General features: G+C 51.3%; 3 protein-coding genes across 8 annotated transcripts; 2 read left to right on the forward strand and 1 right to left on the reverse strand.

Moving 5' to 3' along the window:
• Positions 1-383: 383 nt before the first annotated feature.
• On the forward strand, positions 384-2,811 carry Vkorc1 (vitamin K epoxide reductase complex subunit 1). Of its 2 annotated transcripts, XM_005323880.5 has the most exons (3): positions 389-628; positions 1,396-1,505; positions 2,370-2,811. In XM_005323880.5, exons 1-3 carry the CDS (start codon positions 456-458, stop codon positions 2,576-2,578), a joined length of 492 nt encoding a protein of 163 aa, XP_005323937.2. In that variant the 5' UTR covers positions 389-455; the 3' UTR covers positions 2,579-2,811. The 2 variants fall into 2 exon arrangements, with proteins under 2 accessions (XP_013213294.1, XP_005323937.2); XM_013357840.4 differs by lacking the exon at positions 1,396-1,505 and having other exon boundaries at positions 384-628.
• A 131-nt stretch (positions 2,812-2,942) lies between these two features.
• On the forward strand, positions 2,943-10,092 carry Prss53 (serine protease 53). 3 transcript variants are annotated; one of them, XM_005323949.4, is made up of 11 exons: positions 2,943-4,634; positions 5,559-5,579; positions 5,698-5,860; positions 6,300-6,565; positions 6,709-6,863; positions 6,984-7,203; positions 8,292-8,442; positions 8,520-8,764; positions 8,848-8,993; positions 9,223-9,439; positions 9,710-10,092. In XM_005323949.4, the coding sequence occupies exons 1-11, from the start codon at positions 4,577-4,579 to the stop codon at positions 9,727-9,729; spliced, it is 1,662 nt and encodes a 553-aa protein (XP_005324006.3). In that variant the 5' UTR covers positions 2,943-4,576; the 3' UTR covers positions 9,730-10,092. The 3 variants fall into 3 exon arrangements, with proteins under 3 accessions (XP_005324006.3, XP_040134568.2, XP_040134567.2); XM_040278634.2 differs by having other exon boundaries at positions 5,559-5,860; XM_040278633.2 differs by having other exon boundaries at positions 2,943-5,860.
• On the reverse strand, positions 10,021-19,534 carry Znf646 (zinc finger protein 646). Of its 3 annotated transcripts, none has more exons than XM_078024024.1 (3): positions 19,434-19,534; positions 12,592-17,999; positions 10,021-10,588 (listed from the first exon to the last, which is right to left on the reverse strand). In XM_078024024.1, the coding sequence occupies exons 2-3, from the start codon at positions 17,915-17,917 to the stop codon at positions 10,467-10,469; spliced, it is 5,448 nt and encodes a 1,815-aa protein (XP_077880150.1). In that variant the 5' UTR covers positions 17,918-17,999; positions 19,434-19,534; the 3' UTR covers positions 10,021-10,466. The 3 variants fall into 3 exon arrangements, with proteins under 3 accessions (XP_077880150.1, XP_013213438.2, XP_005323936.2); XM_013357984.4 differs by having other exon boundaries at positions 19,251-19,502; XM_005323879.5 differs by having other exon boundaries at positions 19,162-19,502.
• Between the last annotated feature and the right edge of the window lie 480 nt (positions 19,535-20,014).

Genomic DNA, 20,014 nt, shown 5'->3' on the forward strand with positions numbered 1-20,014 from the left:
GAAAACGCTAAACTTGTGTGTGTGTGTGTGTGTGTGTGTGTGTGTGTGTGTGTGTGTGTGTGTGTAGCTGGGAATTGAACCCCGGGCCTCCAGAGAATGCTAGGTAATCGCTCTCTTGCAGAGCAGTATACCCCAACGCTTATTTTTTAAAATTCTAGGGACTCCATTTCCCTTGATGCCCTGCATCCTCTCCTACTCCAATTCCCAGCATGCCTGATAGCCGCCTCGTCTGCAATTAAGTTTAATTCAGTTTACCATTCCCAGAATTCCTAGCTGTTTCCCTACCTTGCCCTCACGCCTGTTGAATGTCAAGAACAACCAATTGGATCCGAGAGTGGGAGAATGGCAGGCCAATCGCCCAATCATAGAGGTGGTAGAGGACGTGGCCCTATCTGCCAGTCCTTGCTCTGTGTCTGGTTCTCTTCCAACTGGCGCCTCCGGCTGGACCCGCAGACATGGGCACCACCTGGAGGAATCCTGGGTGGGTGCGGTTTGCCCTTTGCCTCACCGGTTTAGTGCTTTCCCTTTACGCGCTACACGTGAAAGCGGCGCGCGCCCGCGACCAAGATTACCGCGCCCTCTGCGACGTCGGCACTGCCATCAGCTGTTCGCGCGTCTTCTCCTCCAGGTGCGCGTGCAAGTAGAATGCTTTGGGCCCGACGGAGTCTGGAATCCAGGTGCACAGGGAACGGACACTTTGAAACCGAACTGCCCAGCAAATCGAGTGTGCACAGGGGCTGGGCTACCAGAAATAATAAAGTTCCAGATAAGAGAGCAGGGCACAGGGGAAGATAGTCCTGGGGACTGGGACTGGAGATCGCACGTGGATCTGGGTGCCAAAGAACAACGGTTAACGGGAAAGAGGGAGAGGTAACGAGTAGGAACTGACGTGGTCTTGAGCGTGGCGCGAGGGGAGGGGAATGCTGGTAATGACTGCCTGGGAGCAGGAGACTAAAGATGGCTGTGCTTGAGGACCAGGGGTTTAATAGTTAATGCGATGATGGAATACGGAAGAAGGGATTGGGTGGCCAGGAAATTGGATGTTTGTGAGTCCAGGGCTAGGAGAATGTGCCCCAGATTTTCCATCTTGGGAAAAGGTTACGCCATCCTTGTCATCTAAAGATTATTGAAGGTCCAGGATAGAGAGGTGCCTGGAAGAGCGATGGCCAGCCCTGGGGATAAGGGAGGACAGCGGCAGTGATATGGAATCCTGACGTGGCCAAACATTCGGGAGGTCAGGAGGTCATGGACCTTTGGATCCCTCGGGTGGATGGGGAATAAAAAATTGGGGCAACCAGCCCAGGTGGCTTCTTGGAAATCACCTTTCTAGGACAAAGTCCAAGGCACTAGCTTGACACTACTAACCTGGGTCCCCACGACCACCACCACCACCAGGTGGGGCCGTGGCTTCGGGCTGGTGGAGCATGTGCTGGGAGCAGACAGCGTCCTCAATCAATCCAACAGCATATTCGGTTGCATTTTCTACACTCTACAGCTGGGGTTAGGTGAGTGGCCCTGCCCCTTCAATCTAGGCAAACCCAGTCCCACCCAGACAGTTGACAGCCAGCTGCTCATCACTAAGCATTCTTGGGGCAAGAAGGCAGGGAGGGCACTAACAGGAGTCTTTCAATTGGTTTAGGTCAGAGGCTGACCAACCCCTAAAGACTTCCTAGGATCCTTTTTATATTTTATTTTTATAAAAAATTTTTTATTATTTTTAGCTATACATGACAGTAAGGTATATTTTGATATATTTTACATACATAGAATATAATTTATTATAATTTAGATCCCATTTTTGCGGCTGTACGTGATCTGGAGCATCACTGCTTGTATATTCATATATGTACATAGGAAAGTTATGTCCCATGCATTCTACTGTCTTTTCTATTCCCATTATATTTTGAGAGAGGGTCTCCCTAAATTGTTTAGGGCCCCATTAATTTGCTAAGGCTAGTTTTGAACTTGTAATCTTCCTGCCTCAGCCTCTTGAGTCACTGGGATTACATGCATGCACCGTGCCCCTGGATTTTTCTTTTTTTTAAAGACATGCCCAAACTGGCCTCAAACTCACAGTCCTCCTGCCTCAGTCTCCCAGTAGCTAGGATTAAAGGCATGTGCCACTGCACCTTGCCAGAAGTTCCTTTTTGAGGAGAATCCAAAGATAACCCTTTCGTCTTGTGTAGAGCTCTATAAGAAAATTCACTATTTGGAAACCTGGGATCGTTGAACAGATAGGTAAACAAAGGTCTTAGAGGGGGTCTGCCAGAGTGTCTTTAGTTTAGAGACCTTTCCCCTGCAGTCTAAGGAGCACCAGAAGTCATGACAGTGTTCTAGATGTGGCCATTATTTTTTTCTGCTTTTTGCAGGTTGCCTGCGGGGACGCTGGGCCTCTATCCTACTGATACTGAGTTCCTTGGTATCCCTTGCTGGTTCTGTCTACTTGGCCTGGATCCTGTTCTTCGTGCTCTATGATTTCTGCATTGTTTGCATCACCACCTATGCTGTCAACGTGGGCCTGATGTTGCTTAGTTTCCGGGAGGCTCAGGAACCCCACAGCAAGGCCAAAGGACACTGAGGCCTCACCCCAAACCAGGCTGACCACATCTGCTTTGCTTTAGCACATGAGCCTTGCCCAAGGGGGCTATGTCTGGGTACCTAGAAGGTCCTTCATCCTCCCCCCGACACACATCCCTTCCATAACCATACACAGGAAAATGGACCAAATGTGCCTCTAGCTCTGACCCAAGGGCAGGTTTCTGCAATTGCCCAAGGAGAGAAGGTTCTGAGCAATAAAATTTCTTAAATAAAGTTGGTTAAGTCTGAACCATTTGTCTGCTAGGGATACTGGTTTTGGGCTTCCCCCAGTGTTGCCTTCTCTGGAACTGGGAAGGATGAGTCAGAGGGAGAGTGGAGGGCCAGTCTGGGAAGAGTGTTTGTGGTTAGTCTCACCTCTAGTAATGGAGTCAGCAAGGTCTGGGGCACCATCAGCTCCCACCCTCAGGAAATAGGCTGGCAGCTTGTCCTTCCTGCCCACAAGTGCCAGTCCTCCAAGCATATACCTGCAAGGACAAGTTGCCCTTCTGGCTCTGGGCATATGTGCTGTGAACATCTTCCTATAATCTAACCTCAGTCCCTCCAACTGCCTTATCTACCATTCCAAGCCAGTCTTGGCAGTTTTGGAGGGTCAGGGCCAGGTTGTGTTTTTGTTCTTCCTGATAAGTACTGATGACTTGCTCATGTGCCAAGCACTATTTTAAGAATTTTTGTTAATGTACTTAATCACTGTAGCAATTATAGGAAGCAGGGTTATTAGTATTTCTATCTTGGTTAGGAACCTGAGGTACACAAAGGTTGTAATTTGCCTAAGATCATACACCTAGTACCAGGAAAGAATTAGGGAGATCTCAGGGTTTTTGTTTTTTTTGTTTCTTCCTGGAGGGCCTCACACATATGAGGGAAGTACAATACCACTAAACTACACCCCCAGTCCCATATCTGCTTCTGGGTTGAGGTTTCTGGTTGGCCTTAGGTAGAAGTCAGAGAAAAAAAATGCACTCCAAATATTCTCTTCCAACTTTTCCAGCATTTGTAAGAAAAGCGGGCATCAATGTAACCTTATTTCCTGGGAAGGTAACAGGCCCAGAGAGACAGATTGGGATTTGCCATAGATTCATGACCAGCAAATAGCACAGAGATCTGATCCCAAACCCACCTTTGTATAAACCATCTCTGAAGCAGACATCAGGAGAAGGTATGTGAAACCTACCTGGCCCTGGCCTGAGATAGGCAGGGAAGACAAAATAAAAATGGAAACTAGGAAGGTCTGTCAACCATATCCTTCGCAGCTCCAGGGGAATGTTTCTATGCTGGAAGCAAGTTTATTAGAAGCCAGGCTCTCATCAAAGCATTTTCACATTCAACAATTCTGAATATTTTTGTTTGTTTATGCCAGGGACTGAGCCCAGGGGTCTTTACTGAGCCATATCCCCAGCCCTTTTAATTTTGAGACAGGATCCCACCAAGTTGCTGAGGTTGGCTTTCCTCCTGCCTTAGCCTCCTGAGTCACTGAGATTACAAGTGTGTGTCACCATGCCCAACATCAACTCTTGAGTTTTGTTCATTTTCGGTTTTTTTTAATATTTTTTAGTTGTAGATGGACATAATACCTTTATTTTATTTATTCTTATGTGGTGCTGAGGACTGAACTCAGGGCCTTGCACGTGCCAGGCGAGCACTCTACCACTGAGCCACAACCCCAGGCCCCAATTCTGAGTTTTTCTGACAAAGGCACAGACAAGTTAACTGTTCAAGGTGACTTAAGTTAAGTGGAGGAACTGGGATTTGAACCCAGGAAGTCTGGCTCCATGGTTAAGTCCCAGAGAGGGGTGACTGACCAGCTCAGGGTCACACAGCCATAGCCCCAAAGCTAAGAGCTGCTGGCTACCCTCCAGCCCAAAAAAAGCTATGACTACTGACTACTAGCCAACTGGGGGCGGAGCAGAGGTGGAGCCAGGGAGACCCAGGTGGCCTCTCTGACAACCACAGCACAGGCAGCAGAGTGGCCTGGAGCAGCATGAAGCAGAGCTGGGGACCAGTACTGCTCATCCTGGGAGTGGTGGTCCTTATAGAAGGTAAGCCACCCATTGGTGAGGGAGTGGGGAGTGACATGGTAGGGGTTCACAGGCCACCCTCTGCTCTTCAGCCCCTGCAATTTGGTGAGGGATCCTGTCTGGGGCAACAGTCTGCCTAAGATGATGTCAGTGTGGTTGTTTGGGCAGGGGGATATGTGACCACCTATGTCAAAATGGGTATGATTTTTTTGAGCAGGGTTAATCTGTGTCTGCAGGGACTTTCATTGTGTCTCTGGGTAGTCCTGCCTATGTGTATGTCTTATGCTGTCTGCCTCTCTGCTTTCAGACTTACCTCAGGCAAGTTCAGGGGCACCCCTGGCCTGGATATTTGTCTTTCCTCCATCCCATCTTGGATCTCTCAGCTAAGATGTTCAATGGGTCTATGTATGCCTATGTAGGCAAGGCAGGGACCCTTTGGTAGAACCCCTGGCAGCTCCTGGGAAGCTGGGGAGTCTGGAGTTGTTAGAATAGGGGTGGAGTGAGTCTCAGTCTTTTGGGGCTCTTCCCCAATTGGGCATGACGTAGGCTTCTAATCCTTCTCTTAGGCCTCCACAGCTAAAGAGACAATTAAGCTAATGCTCTCCACAAACACAGGCTGCCTCCCTGACTCAATGCTGGGGGCAGGAGTTGGGGGTTCTTAAGGCTAAAGGAAGGTTGGTCTGGTCCCAAGCTGAACCCCAGGCTCTGTTTCTCAGGCCCAGGAATGATGAGCACAGCTGAGGGAGGAGGACTAATTACTGAGTGTGCACTCTGAATGGGTTCCAATAAAAGCTGTTTCTCGGCCTCATATAAATATTTTCATTCTGGGAGGGGCTGGTGAGGTAGCCAGAGTCATAGGCAAGGACCCAGGGACTGTCCCCACTGAGCCTGAACCAGGAGGTTAGGTGCCCCCAAGCCTCACCTGGGTCTCTTTTTTTCCCCCAGGTCTTCAAGCAGCTCAGCGTGGTAAGCTCTGCGGAAAGATGTGGGGACATGGAGGCTGGATCTTACTTGGGTCTGGGTCAGGCGTGGGGTGGAGGCAGGACAGGGGTCAGCAGTCTGTCTGACCCATCCCTCTCCACAGTCTGTGGGCAGCGTGGCCCTGGCCCCCCGAAGCCTCAGGAGGGCAACACAGCACCTGGTGAATGGCCCTGGCAGGCCAGTGTGAGGAGGCAGGGAGTCCACATCTGCAGTGGCTCCCTTGTGGCAGACACCTGGGTTCTCACCGCTGCCCACTGCTTTGAAAAGTGAGTCATGGTTGGGGTCAGGTAGGGTCTCTGGCTTAGGGGTGGATGATTTGTTCCCATGCCCCACAAAACTAGTCCCTGCACCTCAAATTCCATTTGATAATCTGACATATGTCAGGTACATATTCTCAAGTTAATTTTAACAACAACCTTGGGGCTGGGAATATAGCTCAGTTGGTAGAGTGCTTGCCTTGCATGCACAAGGCCCTGGGTTCAATCCTCAGCACCAAAAAACAAAAAACAAAACAAAAAAACTTTCATGGTAGGAACTCAGAAACTCAACCTTTCATTTACAAATGACTGAGCTGGAAGGAAAAGGAACTACTGTGCTTAAAGTCATGGACTAATATCTTCCCACCTTCCACCTACCTGTGCTATCTCCTATGGCGTCACTCTCTCCTTGCACTCAATAGCCTGGGTCTTACCTTTCCTATTCCAGGGCAGCATCGACAGAACTGAGCTCCTGGTCCGTTGTCCTTGGTTCTCTGCAGCGTGAGGGGTTAAGCCCAGGGGCTGAGGAGGTGGGGGTGGCTGCCCTACAGTTGCCCAAGGCCTATAACCACTACAGCCAGGGCTCAGACCTGGCCCTGCTTCAGCTTGCCCACCCCACAGCCCACACACCCCTCTGCCTACCCCAACCTGGGCATCGCTTCCCCTTTGGAGCCTCTTGCTGGGCCACTGGCTGGGATCAAGACACCAGTGATGGTAAGTGCCATCCTAGCCTAAAGCCCAAAGAGGCACTCTGCTATCCCAATGACACATAGTCTTATCTCCTGCCTGGCCCGGCCCCAAGTCTCCCTTGCTTCCCAGAACTCAGATTCCAGCCTTAACCCCTATCTTTTTGCCAGCTCCCAGGACCCTACGGAATTTGCGCCTGCATCTAATCAGCCGTCCCACGTGTAACTGTCTCTACAACCGGCTGCATCAGCGGCTCCTGGCTAGCCCAGCTAGGCCGGGAATGCTGTGTGGGGGTGCTCAGCCTGGGGTGCAGGGGCCCTGTCAGGTTTGAGGGGAAGGGAAAAGGAGAGGGAACCTAGCCTTGGGCTGGGGGGCTCAACCCAGAGAAGAATAGAAGGGCTGCAGTCAGAGGGTGTCTGTCCTTGTCTCCATTGCCTGGCTCCAGGGAGATTCTGGAGGTCCTGTGCTGTGCCGTGAGCCTGATGGACATTGGGTTCAGGCAGGGATCATCAGCTTTGCATCAAGATGTGCTCAGGAGGACAATCCTGTGCTGCTGACCGACATAGCTGCTCATAGCTCCTGGCTGCAGGCTCACGCTCAGGGGGCAGCCTTCCTGGCCCAGAACCCAGGGACTGTGGAGACCAGTGATGAGGACAGCTGTGTAGGTATGAGCAAGTGTTCAGAGTGGGGATGTATGGGGATACTGAAGCCTGCATGAGGATTTCTGGGCAGCAGGTGGAAGCCACAGTAAAGCAAACTTCAGTTCAGAATAGAGTTGAGGGGCTGGAGTTGTGGCTCAGTGGTAGAGCACTTGCCTGGCATGTGTGAGGCCCTGAGTTTGATCCCCAACACCACATATAAATAAATAAAATAAAATAAAAAAGATCCATTGACAAAAATATTTTTAAAAAATACAGAATAGAGTTGATACAACACACTACCAATGGGCCTTTAAGGCCTCTTTTGGCCCTTGGGATGGGAATAACCCCATTGGGGCTGAAAGGTATAGGATGCTTGGAGCTTTATGGGTTTGGAGTTTAGGTAAGAAAAGGGATCACTGAGATTTGAGTGGAAGTTTTTTGGGGAAGCTACAAGCTTCCGCACAGAGATTCAGTGAGACAGGGCAGGGCACCCACTCAGACACCTGGCATTAAGTGACTGACATGCAAACTGCATGCAAAATAATTCCTGGGAAGGAAGCTATGTCTGGATGTTGAGAGAAGCACAAGTGAGCCAGGAATTCTGGAGCCAGTCCAGGCCTGGAGGAGTGCAGATGGGTGGAGCGGGGGAGTGATGAGCAGGGCCCTTCCTGGAAGACTGGGACAGAGTACTGTCAGACCATCTGGGTTAAGAGCTCAGGTTGGCTTTTGAATCCAGGAGCTCCCTCCCACTGAGCTACATCTCCAGCCCTTTTGTTTTGAGGAAGAGTCTCACAAAATTGCCCAGGCTATCCTCATTACTTGTGATCCTCCTGTCATAGCCTTCTGAGTGGCTGGGATCGCAGGCCTTCGTTACCACTCCCAGCCATCCCTGACTTTTGAATCCCAAGTCTGCTACTTGCTCTTGGTTTAAGAGCTAGAAGAAAGTCACTTAACTTCTCAGGAACTTTGGTTACTTCTGGTAATGAGGGTAACAAAAGTCAATTTAAAAGGATATTGAGAGGATTTGATAGCGCATAGGAAATATTTAAGCACAAGGCCTGGCACACAGTGAACATTTAAGTCAAATGACATATGAATTATGTCGTTTTCAGCCTGTGGATCCTTGAGGACCAATGGTCCCCAGGCAGGAACCCCCTCCCAGTGGCCCTGGGATGCCAGGCTGAAGCACCAGGGGAGACTGGCCTGTGGCGGAGCCCTTGTGTCAGAGGAGGTGGTGCTGACCGCTGCCCACTGCTTCATTGGGTGAGCTCTTGCACCTCTCCTTTGTGCCCCTTGCCCCAGTTCTGTTACCCAGTGCTCTCAATGCTGCCTCTGCACAGGCGCCAGACCCTAGAGGAGTGGAGTGTAGGGCTAGGGGCTGAAACAGAGGAGCACAGCCTGAAGCAACTCATCCTCCATGGGGCCTATACCCACCCAGAGGGGGGCTATGATATGGCCCTCTTGCTGCTGGCCCAACCTGTGACACTAGGCCCCAAAGTGCGGCCCCTTTGCCTGCCCTACATTGATCACCACCTGCCTGATGGGGAACGTGGCTGGGTCCTGGGGATGGCCCACCAAGGAGCAGGTATGTAGAACCAGGCCATCAGCAGTTGTCCATCCAGCCTAAAGGCCAATGGGACATTCTGATTCTTTTCCCTTGTCCTGTAGGCATCAGCTCCCCCCAGTTGGTACCTGTGACTCTTTTGGGGCCAAGAGCCTGCAGTCGTCTGCATGCAGCCCCTGGAAGTGATGGTATCCCCATTTTGCCAGGGATGGTGTGTACCAGTGTTGTGGGTGAGCTGCCCCACTGTGAGGTGAGACCCAGTTCATCAAACCATACCCAACAGACCCCCAGCCCTCCCTCACCCTGCAGTTCATGAACAGACCTGTCAGGCTTGGCTTCTAGCTCTAATCCCACCTGAAAGTAATCCTTTCTGCCAACTAGCCCCCAAACTGCCAGAGATCCAGTCCCTAGCCCCTTTTGCTCTTCCCCAGTTGCCTAAAGAAAAAAAGGAAGTCACCCAGTGTCACCTGACCTCACAGGGCCTGTCTGGAGCACCACTGGTGCACAAGGTGAGGGGCACATGGTTCCTGGCTGGTCTACATAGCTTTGGGGATGCCTGCCAAGGCCCTGCACAGCCTGCGGTCTTCACAGCACTCCCTGCCTATGAGGACTGGATCAGCAGTTTGGACTGGCAGGTCTACTTCGCTGAGGAACCAGAGCCTGAGATTGAGGCTGGAAGCTGCCTAGCCAACTGGAGTATGTGACCCCGAGGGTTTCCTGATGAACTGCCTTTCTCTAGACTCCTCTCTCAATCTAGTGAGAGCACTATTCTAACCCACCTGTAGCTGACCTGGATGGGGAAGAGCACTGGACAGACCCATGTGGATACTAGGGAGTAGGCCTCTTAACCTCTTTGAACTTCAGTATTCTCATCTGCCACAGGAACCAAGACAGACACTACTTTTAAGGGAGGGAACTAAGTTGTGAGGATGAAGCCAACCCCACCCTACTTTTTCACCTTGACAGGTCAACCAGCCAGCTGTTGACAGGTGACTCTCTAGGCTGTTCACAGGACGCGAGAAAAGTGAGGCAACTCCCACATCAACTCTTCTGCCCCAGCCTCCACACCATGTGTAGTTCCAGTCCCTGAGGCAGCCCAACAGCTCATCTGGCTATGGGAAGAGCCTGCCCAAAATCAGAAGATGCTCCCACTCTCTGCCCTGCAGGTCAGAGATGTCACCTGTGGGTCTTCCCACACTCAGCTCTGCTGTCCAATGCAGGCATCCCCAGTTCTCCCTATACTTCATTCTCTCAGATACAATCACACCAGTCATCTCTTTTGAAATTTTCTTTTTTTGGGGGGAGCAATTTTCCATTTTTTAAACTTAAATAAATTGTTACAAAATAGACTTTAGAAAATAAGTTACAAACTGTAGCAAAAGGCTCCCCTTCCACAGGCAACATTCCCACTCCTGGTGCTCTGAGTCTGCCATTCCCCAGCGTTGGAATCTAGCTGGTGAGGGTGGCCCAGCACCTTGGCAGAGCCTGGCACCAGGAAGAGCATGGTGACAAAAGCTGGGGGAAGGAGGTCCTTCAAGGGCAGGGACATGAGAAATGACCTTTCCCCTTCTTGGGAAAGAAGCCAGATGTGGGTCCTCTTCACAGGGAGAGGAGAAAAGAGATGGGGATGCCCAAGCTACTCCTGAGCAAAACAAGGAGATCAAGCCCCTCTCTGCCTGCACCCCCGCTCCCTCCAGTGTTCTGATCTTTGGAGACTTGAAATTCAGAGGGAGAAGCTGAGGTCTGCAGGCCACTGGGGTGAAGGGTCCAGAAGTTGGGTTGTGGGAGTGGGTGGAGGGGGCAATGACAAATCCCCTCTGCCTGTTGCTGGTGCCACTGGGGCTCCTGGGAAGAAAAAGAGAGGAAGTCACCAACTTGAGGGGGCAGATGCCACATGTCCCCGGGCTGCAGGCCATTCCTACCTGCCCATGGTCCCAGAGGTCCATATGAAAGCCCAGAAATTCTAGGATTCCCAATTATTTTCCCAACTGGCACTCACTCCATTTCCCTTGAAATCATAAGAAATCTTTTATATTGAGAGTCATCCCTTTTGCTTCCAGTGGATTGTCACCCACCATCCTGTCCCCTGATAAGCTCTGGTGAAGGGCCTACCATCTTAGGATACCCACCCTTGGTGGCCACTAGATGGAATGGGTCCTCCTCTCTAGGAGGTGGAGGGATAGAGCCCAGGGCTTGCTGAAGAGGCTGTCCCACTCCTCCACATCCTTCAACAGGCTGGGTGGAGGCGAGTCTACCCTGAGATCCCCTCGATAGAGGATGAGAGATAGGGGCTAATAACTGCTATTGCTACAGCTAAGCCAGGCTTCAAAGAAATAATTATCTGTGACTCAGTCCTCCAAGTTAAGGCATGCAGGGGGTGGGGGGTTGCAGGTGGAAAGGGTGGTTTGGTTAGATCTTAAAAAGATGGCCAGCAGAGGGAGAACATAAGAGTTGACTAAAGGGCTGGGGATGTGGCTCAAGCGGTAGCGTGCTCGCCTGGCATGCGTGCGGCCCGGGTTCGATCCTCAGCACCACATACCAACAAAGATGTTGTGTCTGCCGATAACTAAAAAATAAATATTAAAAAAAAAAAATTCTCTCTCTCTCTCTCTCTCTCTCTCTCTCTCCTCTCACTCTCCCTTTAAAAAAAAAAAAAAAAGAGTTGACTAAAGAAAGAAAAAGAGATGTGGGAGCAAAGGTCCTAGGAAAGGATTAGAGGCCTAGTTTCCAAGAAAAAAGAGCAGAGACAAGATATAGGGAAAGAGGGACAAGGAACTGCATACTGACCAGTGACCCAGTTTCCACAGCCAAGTCAGTAATGAAATCATAAAGCAGTCAAAGCAGAGGCAGTCACTGATTGAGGGGGCTGATCCCACACCTCACCCAGACCTGCAGGCCATTTCCCCCACACCCACCCTATATGAGAACACAGGAAACCTGGCATTCCCAATAATTCCCCACCCATGCCCATTTTGAGAAAGAAAACAACCTACACAAAAATCAATGACTTCACTTTTTTTTTTCCTCTGAAAATAATTACTGGCTTAATCAGGAGGGTTTCCATATATAATAGTCAAGAAATATTCAGCTATTCCCTCCCCTACCACTGAAACAAAAAGGAATTCCTCTTTGACTATAGCACAGGAGCCTACACAGCTACCTGCCCCAACCCACTACACTATTTATCTGACCATGGTTTGGTATTAACGTTTTCATTTTACAAACAAGGAAGCAGAGTCCCTGAGAGGTTGAATGATGAGCTCCAGGTCTCACTTTAGGGGAAAGTGGGGCTTACATGTAAATTCTAGTTAACAAAGCATGTGTGCTTCCCCTATGGTGCCTCTAAAATACTAGGGCTGCCTTTCAGCTGGCCCACTCTCTATCCTACACCCCAAAGAGCTTGTTCTTATTTGAAGTGTCAATCAGATTTCAAAATGAGTTTAACCCATACATTTATGTGAGCCCAGGATGGAGCCCAGGATCCACCCTACATTATTTCCATAATAATTGCATTTCCCCTTAGAGTCTACCCCTAAGACACTCTCAGGCCACAAAGCCTGAAAGATGCCTCAGCTCACCTCTGGGATGAAGGATATAGCACAGACCTCGTCCAGTCAGCCTATCGCTTCTCCTTGACAACAGGGATTGGTTCAGATCTCAGTTGCTCAAAAGGCAGCATCCTTGAACTAGTTTTCTTCACTTTAGGTCCCCCACCCTCTTAGAGTATATGTAGCTCTCTCATTCCTTATTCCACACCTACCTTAGGGCCTGGTTTTACCTTCCTCTAATGCCCACCCTCTTTCTGTGACCCTTCAATCCTCTACCCAAGCCCATTCATGCCCGCTTACCAGATCTGGCCACTGTCCATTCTTGGTGTTGCTGCTGATGCTGCAGGAAGCTGATTCGGCGGCGGAAGTGGCGGGGACAATGGGGGCAGGTGAAAGGTCCCTCCCGAGGTGCATGGACCCGCCCATGGCCCTCTAGCCGGGCAGCTGTCCGGAAGGCCTTGCCACAGATGTTGCAGCGGTGGCGTTTGGGGTCTGTGTGGGTCCTGCCATGGTTCTTAAGAGACAGCAGATTAGGTAGAAGTTTAGGGCACAGGGAGCAGGGATACAGTCCAGTGGTGTGGGCCTTCTGGTGGTTCAGCAGGCTCCCAGCATGGCGGTAGGAACGCCCACACTGGGCACAGCGGAAAGGCCGCTCCTTGTCTTCAGCTGCTATGGAATTTACTCCTTGGCCTCCACTAGCTTTCTCAGCATTCTCTTCTGGAGCCCTGGGGTGTTCTGAAGTGGCCTCCTGAGCTTTCTCTTGACCAGGGAGACCTGCTTTGTCCTCTATAATCCCAGATTGGGGACCTCTGGCCTCCTCTATCTGACTTGGCATCTGACTGTAGCCCTTGGCATGAGTCTGCAGATGGGTGACCAGTTCATGGTGGCACTGAAAGGCCTTGCCACAGTCAGGGCAGGCAAAAGCCTGAGCAGCTATGTGGTTGTGGCTGTGACTCTTAGTGGCTACAGGATTTAAGAAATTCTTGGAGCAAAGCAGGCAATAGTGGCGATCTGTCTTGTGGGTATTATGGTTCAAAAGGCCATCTGATTGGCAAAAGGTCTTACCACATTGGCTACAAGAATAGGAATGGCTCTCTGGCTGGAACTGAGAGCTGCTGTCTCCATTGTCCCAGTTATCCACATGACTCAGACTAGGTCCATTGGACTGACTGTCAGGAAGATGGCAAGGACTACTGGGGACATTGTCTTCTGATTTGTCTTCTGGCTTAGTTAACAGCTGACCCTGAAGAACCCAATCTCCACTGTGATTCATTAGTTTCCTATCTCCTTGCCACCCGTCTGCCTTCCCCACGTCCCATGACAGTAGCTCTGCAGCATCTGAACCTTCTGCCCTGATGGGGCTCTGACTGTGTTCCCCTGGTCTTATGGCTCCATCTTCTACCTGGGGTACTGACTCAATACTACCTGATCTGTCTTTAAGTCCCAGATCATTGGCCAGGTTCTCTTCATTGCCTTCTGTACCACTTGGGTCTCCATGGCCATTGGCCAGCTCCTGTTTAGTCTTTTCCTCATGCTCCCTCAGGTGCCGCTCTAGAGATCCCCGGCCAGGAAAGCCCCGGCCACAGACAGCACAGCGTACAGCTGCCCGCCGGGACCGGCCTGCCCGCCGCCGCCGACTGTCAGAGTGCAGCCTCTGATGGTCCTTAAGGGCCATGCGATTTGAGTAAGTCTTGGGGCAAGTGGGGCAGCTGTATTGGCCTGTCTCATGGCTGCGCCGGTGGTTCAGGAGGCTGCCTGCATGGCGGTAGGTCCGTCCACACTGACCACATCGGAAGGGACGATCTTCTCGAGTCATCTTTTGGGTACCCCCACGCCGCTCAAAATGGACTCGCTGGTGACTAGCCAGCTGTTTCCTCAAGCGAAAGGCCTTCCCACATTCGTTGCAACGGAAACGCCGAGGGTCTGCATGGATGCGCCGGTGGTTCTTGAGAGACATAAGGTTTGAAAAGCCCTTGGAGCAAGCCTGGCAGCCAAAGTGGCCAGTCTGATGGCTCTGCCGGTGATTGATGAGGCTACCAGCATGTTTGTATGAGCGGCCACACACCTCACAGCTGAAGGGCCGCTCAGAGCTGGCCTCTGTCTGACAGCCCTTCTCTGCCGTCTCCAACCTTGGCTCTATCTCCTCCCCCTTCACAGTGGTCTCTTCCCATGCCTCTTCCTTCACTCTAGCCACCTCCTCCAAGGGCTCCACTTTAAGTTCTTCCTGGAGCTTTCCGACTTCTGCCTGCTCTGGCACCTTCTCTGCCACATTCTGGGGCTCACTACTGCCTCCTGCCTCTGGAATGGGTCCCACTTGAGGCTCAGAGCCTTTGCAGCGAGGGTGGTTCCGCAGATGATTACGGTAGGCAGCCAGGTTGGGGTAGCAGCGGGAGCAAACAGGACAGATGAAGTCCCCAGTCTGGTGGATCTTACGGTGGTTCACTAGGCTGCCCCCATGGCGATAAGTCTTGCCACACTGGTTGCAGCGAAAGGGACGGGGTTGGACCTCCAGAAAACTTTCATCAACCTGCATGCAAAGGTTGTCTGCAACTGTACCACCTATTTCCTCTTCAGACTTTGCGTCCCCACCCTCTCCAGAAACAGAGGTCACTATGCCCTCAAAGACACTGTCAGCAACCACTTCCGTGGCATCGTCTAACATTTCCAAGCAGCTGGAAGCCTTGTCTGTGGTGTTTTCTGAATTCTGACTTTGGTGGTGACGTTCTAGGCTCCCCAGGTCATCATAGGTCTGACCACAGCAGCCACAGATGTGCCCATAACCTGCTCCATCCAATGCTTCCACCTCTCTCTGCAGCTGATTCAGCAGCTCTGCTTCTGAGAGTTGCAGTGGAGGGGACTGGGTGGAGGCCGCCTCTACAGCTCCTTCTTCTTCCCCCTCCTCCTCTGAGCCCTCAGTCATACCAGAGGAATTGTGAGCCTGGCGCCGGTGAAGCCTGTAGCCAGCTCGCCCAGGGAAGATCATACCACAAAGGCAGCAGAGGAAGGGCTGTGCTGAGACTACCTCCCCCGGCCCATGGTTCTGGAAGTGACTGCGTAGGGCAGGCAGAGAGTCAAACTCCTTCGGGCACAGTGAGCACTGATAGATGCCTGGTGGATGGCAGGGCCTATGGCTTAGCAGGCCAGTGGCATGGGGGAAAGAGCGCCCACAGTCAGAACATGTGTGAGTGACCTCAGATTGCCAGCTGGTGACAGTTTCAGAAGAGTGGGAAGAGGAGTTAGGCTGCTCAGTAGTCGGTTTCTGGTCTTTGTCCATCCCAGGAAGGCCAATATAGAAGTGAGTCCCGCTGCCTTCTTCATTACCAGGGATGTCCAAATTGTCAAGAAAACAAGACTCCTTCCTTTCTAGTCCATTCTCAGTGTCTCTGCTCTCTTTATTACAGGCCTCATCCCTCTCAAGCTCACATTTGTCACCTTCAGATTCAGCCTGTGAACAGTCCCCATCACTTTCCAAGTTGCCTTCAGTCCTACAAGGACTTTCCCCTAAAGGTCCTTGGGGATGATCCAAGCCCCCATTGTCTTCCAACTCCTGGACCCACGTTCCCCCTGGTGGGAGTTTGGCTTCTCCCATACTGGCACCCCGCTTTCGATGCCGCCTGCTCCGCCGTCGGCTATGGCGTCGCAAATGGTTCTTCATGGCAGACATGGTATGGAAGTGCTTGGCACAGGCCCCACAACTAAAGTCCCCTGTCTGGTGGGTCTGCCTGTGGTTGATAAGGCTGCCCGAGTGGCGATAGCTCTTCCCACAGTCTCGGCAGGCAAATGCCCGAGGAGGTGACATTGTGGCCTCTGTCCTATTTTCCACTTCCCCTGCCCTATGGGTCAGGACATGATGTTCAAGACTGTCAGGATCTTCAAAGAGCATCCCACAGATGCTACATATCTGTGGTGATGTCCCATCTGCTACTGGGGGGATATCAGTGGCCTCTTCTTCATGTTTGCATAAGTGCTCCTGATCTGTGTGTAAGGCTGCCCCCGCTCCCACTGGGTCAGGTGGGAGTTCCACCTTGAGGTGGCTGGGGGGACCCTCAGTCCTTGGGTCTGCATTTCGGCGAGCAGCCTTGCAATGTACCCGCACATGGTTTCGCAGGGCCATTAGGTTGGGGTACTTGCGGGGACATAGTGAGCACTGGTACTCTCCTGTTCGATGGCTGTGTCGGTGGTTCACCAGGCTTCCCCGGTGGCGGTAAGCCCGACCACATTCATTGCACTTATAGGGGCGATGGTCTAGAGTGGTGGTAGGGACCCCATCTTCTCTGTGGGTGGTTTCAGTCAACAGCAAAGGAGCTGGTGGTACTGATGACTGTCCATCTTCCCCAGCTCCTTGCCGAGGTCTATGATGAGCCCGCACATGGTTTTTGAGAGCAGCTGCATTGAACAGCTGTTTGGAACAGACTGAGCAGGGGTAGACACCTGTCTGATGGCTCTTTCGATGGTTGATGAGGCTCCCAGCATGCCGGTATGTACGGCCACAGTCCCCACAGCGGAAAGGCCGGTATTCTTCCAGGCCACTGTCTTCCAGCTCCCCAGAAGTGCTGAGCTCCCCAGAGCCATTCAGCATCTGTATACTAGGTAGCTGGTCCTGGCTGCTCTCATCTGTGTGACCATTGGTAGTGGGCATCCCTTTCTCTTCCCACGGTTGCTCCTGCCTTTCAACCTCATGGGACTGCTGGTGCTCCAACAGATCCCGGGGAAGCCGGAAGGCACGAGGGCAATAAGGACAGTGGTAAGGCCGATATTGGGCATGTAGTCGGGAATGGTTCTTCAGAGCCATGAGGTTAGAGAACTCCTTGAAGCAGATGGCACAAGGATAAACACCCAGGGTGTGGCTCTGGCGATGATTGGTGAGGCTACCAGCATGCTTGTAGGTCTTGCCACACTGACTGCACTTGTAACGCCGTTCCTCCTCGGCAGGAGGAGACTGGGTGAGCTCTTGTCCCCCAGTGAAGTTCACTACTGATTCAGCCAAATACTGTTCCAAATTGCTAAGGAGGCTGCTTGCTGGGGTGGGGAGAGGTGGGGTTCTGGCAGAATTGGTGGTAGACCCCCAGACCTCTGCAATCTCCTCAGAATCTGGTTGATTTTCCCAGCCTTCCCTTTGTCTGGTAGGCAGATCTTCCCAAGTGCCAGAGGTTGCTCTAGGGTCAGATCCAGACTCACAATCAGGTGTGTCTTTTGTATGTTTTGTCTGGTTTCCCCAGCCTTCCCTAGGGCCAAGCTTCTGGCCCCAGGAGTCAGTGGACACTGTCTCACTCTGGACATGTGGAGTGGCTTCTTTGGGGCGGGGAGGCCTGCGCCTGCGCCGGCCTTCAGGAGCATGAGTCCTCATGTGGCTCTTGAGGGCCATGGGATTAGTAAAGTCCTTGCCACAGGTGGTACAAGGGAAAAGGCCAGTCTCGTGGGTTCGGCGGTGGTTGACCAGGCTCCCGGGGTGACGGTAGCCCCGCCCACACTGCTGACAGCGATAGGGACGAGGGATGCTGTCAACTTCCTCACTATCCTGATTGGGAGATGGATGGAGCAGTTCTCGGTGCCGTGACAGTTCTGGGATACTAGGAAAGTGACGCTGACAGTCAGAGCAGCTAAGTGAGAGGGGTGTGTCCTCCATGGGTCAATGTGACAGAAACCTGGAGGTTCAGGAGGAACAGACAGGTGGCAGCAGCATCTTCTTCTGGTGGAGGAGCCAAGGCCTAGGAAGAGGGGGTCGTTATCAAAAAAAGGCCTGAATTAACTTTGACTCTTGTTTCTATGAGCCACACATTCACTAGAGGTCACTGAGAGGTTACCTAACCATCAATGCCCACTGATCTACTTTCTACTAGATCTAACCTGGGAGCACCATCATTTAAGGCCTATGCACAGCTCCCCAAATATGGGAGTTCCTCTAGGCTTAAGTCATACCAAAAAGATAAGGGAATAGAAGTTTAGAGAGTAACTCACTTCTGATCATAGACCTAATATCATGTCTTTCAGGCCAGATTCAAAAGGTTTACTGTTCCCAATCTTATATTCTCTATAATTCTGTGAAAACAAAAAACTTCTATGACACCTGAAAAAGGAAACTAGAATTGTTCCTAGGCTTCAGAATAAGAAAGTCCAACCCTTTCTCCTTTATCCTTCAACTAAATAAAGTAACCTGGAAGCACTGAAAAAACGACTACTTTCTCCATCAATAACTAACAGAAATATTTAAAAAAAGAAGTCATCTACAGAGAAGGGAGTAGTTTGTTTCCCCCACTCATTCCTAGTCCTTTCAGTGTCTCAAGGTCTTCTTTCCCAAAACTCTCTTGCCTACTTTTACCTACTTCCCCCAAACCCCAACTGTCTTCTATTTTTTGGGGAAAAAAAATCTCATCTCGTTTGACACTTTGAATTTCATTTCATCTCCTATTTTCTAGTCCGAGTCGACTTACTTTACTCTCACCATCCTTTCTCATTTTTTCTTCTACTACTTTTCAATACTGATGACAGTAACTCATGCTGAACACTACCATGTGCCAGGCACTGTAAATATATTCACTGTGTCACTAAATCCTGACAACACTGCAATGCCAGTTAACTCAGTTTACACATGAGAAACACACTGAGGCAGTCTTCACCTTAAAGCTCTTGTTTTCTTAGTAAGAGCCCCTCCTGCCTCCTAGTCATCTTGGCCTTTCCAATTCTGACTATTCACTCCCATGGGACACCAATAGAATTCATCTCCGACTTTAAACCCTTTCACTGAATCTGCCCCCAGAATTCTCACTTCCCAAAGCTCCTTCTCTCAAGAGTCCCCTTCCCTAATCAACCACCAACGAGGTCCTCTATCGTCACTCATCTCTTCTGCCAATTTCCTCTTAGGACCCCTACCTTGCACCGCCGACCCCTTCCCGTTCCCGCCGCGGGCGCGTCCGTTGGGAACCGCGAACGAGAGCGCGCCTGCGCACTGGGACCCTTACCCTAACTGCAGCCGCGCGCCCCAGGGGGTGGCCTTGGGGGGGTCTCGCGCTCCTACACACGAACAGTCAGCCAGGGTTCCCGGAAAGGGGGAGCACAGTGCAAGAAGAAAAGACGGAGGTGAAGGAAGAGGAAGGTAGAGAGAATAGGGCACAGCTGGTAGGATCCAGAACTCTACCCCCCACCTTCGCGGACACTTCCTATTGTTACTAGGAAACAGGAAGTGTCCTAGATGCAAAATCTTCCCCGTGAAACTTCCGCTTCGGGAACACTTCCTGTCCCACCTCCAGGCTGCAGTTCTACACAAACACACTTCCGGTGCCAGGTTCTGGCTGGGCGTGACTCTGGCTCCGCCCACGCAGGTCACAACGCTGTGCTCCTTCTCACTACCTTAGCCACAATTTGGTCCAGAGCGGCAAAATTGTTCCGATGCATACTGAATAAGTGCGAGTTTGGGGGGAATTCTTCAGGCCTGGCCACAGTACTATGGTGACACTTTTTGTGGGACTCCCAAGACAGATAGGGAAAGCTTCATTAAATTCACTCCTTGCTATTAAAGGAAACGTGAAGTAGAGGGTTTAGATACCACAAAACTTTATCATGGCCTTTCTGTCCTCCTATCTTCTAGCTCTTGGAGACACTTCCGATGACCTGGCCAATACATACAGTCGGCCCGGGCGTCCCCTTGCTTTATTGCTTAGAGACCCTTAGCAAGATGTTTCCGCCACCATAGGCGGGGGTGCTTGCGTAAACTTTTCCTCCTCTT

The sequence above is a fragment of the Ictidomys tridecemlineatus genome, chromosome 10 (assembly GCF_052094955.1).
Source record: "Ictidomys tridecemlineatus isolate mIctTri1 chromosome 10, mIctTri1.hap1, whole genome shotgun sequence".
Lineage (NCBI taxonomy): Eukaryota > Metazoa > Chordata > Mammalia > Rodentia > Sciuridae > Ictidomys > Ictidomys tridecemlineatus.